This window comes from Cyprinodon variegatus, unplaced genomic scaffold (assembly GCF_000732505.1).
Source record: "Cyprinodon variegatus isolate N-32 unplaced genomic scaffold, C_variegatus-1.0 Scaffold236, whole genome shotgun sequence".
In the NCBI taxonomy this organism is placed as follows: Eukaryota; Metazoa; Chordata; class Actinopteri; order Cyprinodontiformes; family Cyprinodontidae; genus Cyprinodon; species Cyprinodon variegatus.
The window spans coordinates 1,057,613-1,061,716 of NW_015150689.1; the positions used below are offsets into that span (position 1 = coordinate 1,057,613).

Here is a 4,104-nt window from a genome sequence, read left to right on the forward strand (position 1 = left end):
TAATGTAATATCATGTCAAATGTGATCTTTTCTCCAGGACCGACCAGCAGAGAAGCCTATATGCATTTGCATTTCCAGTGTAGAGCAGCTGGTGGCAGCCAAGCCTCCTTTCAGTCCTCTGCTGTGGGAGTTCATGAGGAATGTTTATCCAGGAGGCATCAGCTGCATCGTCAGCAAAGGAGACTGGCTTTTTAAACTAGGTAGACTAAGTAGAGTCATTTTGATGATGCTCATGAGTTAAAATCAGCCTGGTTAATTCAATGAAATCAATTACCTTCAACTCAAATATCAACTTTCCTTCTGCAGGAGTAGGAGCAGCTTATGACCGTGTTGGTACCAGGGACAGCATCATGATCCGTGTCCCTGATCATACGGTGACCTGCCACTTATGTGACATGACTGGACCACTTGCTATCACATCAGCCAATCCCAGTGGAGAACCAGACAGCACCCACCACAGCATGGTCATCAAGTAAGACATTCCTAAAAGAAATATAAAAAAAACATTATTATCACAGCATGTTCTCAAACTTTGATATTAATGATCACTTCTTAAATTTCTTTTTCATCACAGTCGACTGGGACACAAGATCCAAGGGGTTCTCTGTGATGGAGACTCCAATGAAGTTGTTGCCTCAACTGTAGTCAACTGTCTGAGAATTGATGAAGGTAGGGGAAAATAATCAAGGCCCCTCCTCATTATGCTGTTGTTGTTGTTGTTGTTGTTGTTTACCCAGCATGCTCTAACTAAAGACTTGTCTACTTTGTTCAGGTATCATCAGCATTGTAAGAGAAGGCTGTGTCCCTGCGGTTAAAGTCCAGCAGATCTTTGATAGGCTGAAAAACACAATGTTGTGAGATTCATAAAGAACCTCATCATGATTTCCTGTAAAGGTCAACATGTTTGTAAAAACATCGTTGTCTCTGCAAAAACTAAGTCATGTGATATTTATTCATTCAAATGTTGTATCCACTCTAAGTTAAAGAATTTTAGCTTAGATAAAGTTATGTGATCCTAAAACTGCAAAAACTGGATTTTTGTTTGAGATTACATATTTGTATGAGAAAAAAAAACTGTAAATGTGTAGATATTTAGCAATGTATTTGAAATGTCCTCTTTGCACACATTGTTACTGTTTAACTTGAGAAAACAAATGTTCTTTTTTTTATCATGCTTTCGTTTAAATTTCTGTATGAAAATAAAGTATTTGAAAAAAAATCAAAACGAAAATCAAGGGTTCAAAATTTAAGGGTTTTCAAATAGAAACTATGCATATAAGGTGGCAAATGATGCAGAAAGCACAAATACAAAGCATGGCCCTGAGAGTGTAAGGAAATATTTTGATGCAATAATGCAAAGGCTAAATAAGTAATAAGACATAAGAAGCATCTTATATTCAGCTGAAAGTTTTTCATAAACATTCTAACATGTAAGAAAGTGAAACAGCATTATCCTGTTCTGTGATGTTTTTATGCTGTTATTTAAACCACTTCTCAGATCTGGTTTATTTAAAAGGCTGTAAAGGACATTAAATACATTTTGGACATGTTTGTGTTATATTAAATAAGGGAAACAGGTGGTGTGTTTAGTCTTAAAACATGTTGCCATTGTAGTGGATCCTAAATAAGGTGAAAGTAAATCTATTTTTATGTGATGTTAACATTTTCCACCTGTAATTCTTGGTCACCTGAAGGACATCTGACTCTCAATTTGCTTTAAAAACTAAGAAATTAACTTGATTTAAAATCTGCATAAAGACATTTTCTAACATAACAGAAGGTAAAATATAGATATTGGAAGAGTGTTGTTGGGCAGGATGGAGTATTTTGCACAGCACTGCCCACAATCACCTGTTGCTACATGCTATCAGTTAGCCTTTCTTTAAGCCACATTGCTTGCAAAGACAACCAACTAGGTTGTTTGAAAATATTTCTTCTAGCAGAAACACAGACGTGCTTGAAGTACCTATTTACAAACCAGTTACCAGAGGAGAGAATTCAATCAGGTAATAACAACTTATGTTCCCTTAATTAATTTAGGGGGGGAAGAAGAGCAAAATTGTTCATTATTCTGCACAGCAGATGCTTTAAAACTGGTTCCCTATAAAGAAAATCTATATTGTTCTGTTAATACTGTTAATATTTAAGTTGTGGTTCAAGTTTTAATAGGCTGCTCAAAGCATCGACTAGCACAATGCTCCCCATCCCCCACCTGTTTCTGCACATTGATGTCAGCTGGGTGAAATGGCTGGATTACATTTTTTTTTTTTAAGTTATTCTGGCCATGCTTGTTATGAGGATCAGACAAAAAAATGCATGTGCTGATGTTCTTTGCAATAAGGTTTAATAAATTTTTTCCAAGGAAAATGACATCAAATATTTCTGAAGGTAGCATGACTTTAAAGGTTAATATGTTAAATCAGTGTAGTAATAATTACAGCTTTTATTTTTAATTGAAAACCATTATGTTGACTTGTTTTGTATCCAATTAATAGTGGTGATGCATTGGTATTTTTAAGTTAATTATGATCCATTTATTTTCTGCAAACATTTTGCAGAACAGCTCATACACAATATCGCTGTTTTACTCTGCATATGTTAAAGTTAAAATGTCAGACATTTCTTACATGACCACCTAAAGTTAGCTGGAAAGAAAATGAACTTTATTACTATAATTCTGACAACTTTATTATTTCATTCTGACAACTTCAGTGTGTCAAATGTCTTTCATTTGAACCTAAGAAAATGTTAACTTCCAATGGGTGAGCAACGTTCTGTGTATATCCACAGTAGGAGAGTGTGTTTGCATCTTTTCCTTGTTATTGTCACACATTCTGGTTTTTATCAACTTAGCAGAGAAAAAAAAAAATCCTAATTAGTTTTATTGCTGACTTTCAACTAAATCTGGATGTGACTCTGAATGCATGGTTTTAAATTATCTGCGTTTATCTGACAGTGTCTGAAATGGACTGGCTTCCAGGATGTACAGTTTATCTACCATAAGTTTTATTTGGATATTATGCAAAATATTATGAGTGGTAAACATAATAATTTTCTTTATATGTAAAGGTTTAAACGGCCATCATACCAAACGGATATCGGTTTAAATTAAAAAAACAATTTTTTAAGGTTACTTGAAATCAATTTGTTATGCCATTCTTTTAAAGAAGAAGTTCAACTTCCACTTGTTTTGGGGTTTTTTTTCCTCTTTTTTTTAAATCATTTTTTTATGAATTTGCATCATAATCAATGATACGTTTCTCATGTCTCTTCTCTCAGTGAATAAGTAAAAGAAGGGGTGGCTTTCTTAATAGAATTTATTTATAGGAAATTCTTCACATTCCTCTTTCATTCCATTCATCGTATTTTCCTCATTCTAAAAAGCATTTTTCTAAAAAAAAAAATAAAATGACAGATAAAATAAAATGAGATAAAATTAGACATATGACATGATTCTGGTTACATCATATTCCAAGTGCTTTTGCAGAAAGGAAAAATGTTACGTAGGACTGTTATATTTTCATACTCTCTTAAATTAACCCTGGCGACTCATAGAAGTACTTCTGTGATTTGACTTTGGTGTTTTAGTCATAAATCTTTATTTTAAAAACTCATACTAAGATCAGCAAAAAGTAACCATAGCAAACTAATCCATTTAAAATCGCTTTTATCTTTAAAATTATGAGTAATATCACATTCATTAATAAAATGCTTGTGATTTTTTTTTAGATGTACAGTAAAGTATTTACATTGTTCAACCTATATATTTGGCATCTGATGTACATACATAATAAGGTGTTCACACTTTTATTACTTTACTCAACCAAAATCTAAGTTTATATTATAAGGACTTATTGTAATAAACCAAAATGTAGCAGAGCATAATTTTGAAGTGGATAAACAGGATACATGCTTTTTTAGTCTTCTTTTTTCTTTTTAAGTTATTATACGAAAAGTTACTTCTTTTATTGTTTCCATCCCCTTTCTTCTCAAACCCCTACAGAAAAAGATTAGGGCCACTGAAAAAGTCTAAAGAAGTCAGAATTATCTTTTCCCATATTAAACTGAAATAAAATAAAAAAAAATCTGTTAACTTTTTTACTT

General features: G+C 32.8%; 1 protein-coding gene across 1 annotated transcript; it reads left to right on the top strand.

The window, feature by feature from the left end:
• The first annotated feature begins 39 nt into the window (after positions 1–39).
• On the top strand, positions 40–1,143 carry LOC107089042 (putative threonylcarbamoyl-AMP synthase). Its single transcript, XM_015381560.1, has 4 exons — positions 40–200; positions 307–472; positions 575–669; positions 773–1,143. The coding sequence occupies exons 1-4, from the start codon at positions 134–136 to the stop codon at positions 856–858; spliced, it is 414 nt and encodes a 137-aa protein (XP_015237046.1). The 5' UTR covers positions 40–133; the 3' UTR covers positions 859–1,143.
• Positions 1,144–4,104: the final 2,961 nt, after the last annotated feature.

Bases quoted from the DNA above. Each gene is read 5' to 3' on its own strand.
- LOC107089042 (XM_015381560.1), top strand. From the start codon at position 134: ATGAGGAATGTTTATCCAGGAGGCATCAGCTGCATCGTCAGCAAAGGA. The intron at 201-306 runs GTAGACTAAGTA...TTCCTTCTGCAG, and splicing joins AGACTGGCTTTTTAAACTAG to GAGTAGGAGCAGCTTATGAC. The intron at 670-772 runs GTAGGGGAAAAT...TACTTTGTTCAG, and splicing joins CTGTCTGAGAATTGATGAAG to GTATCATCAGCATTGTAAGA.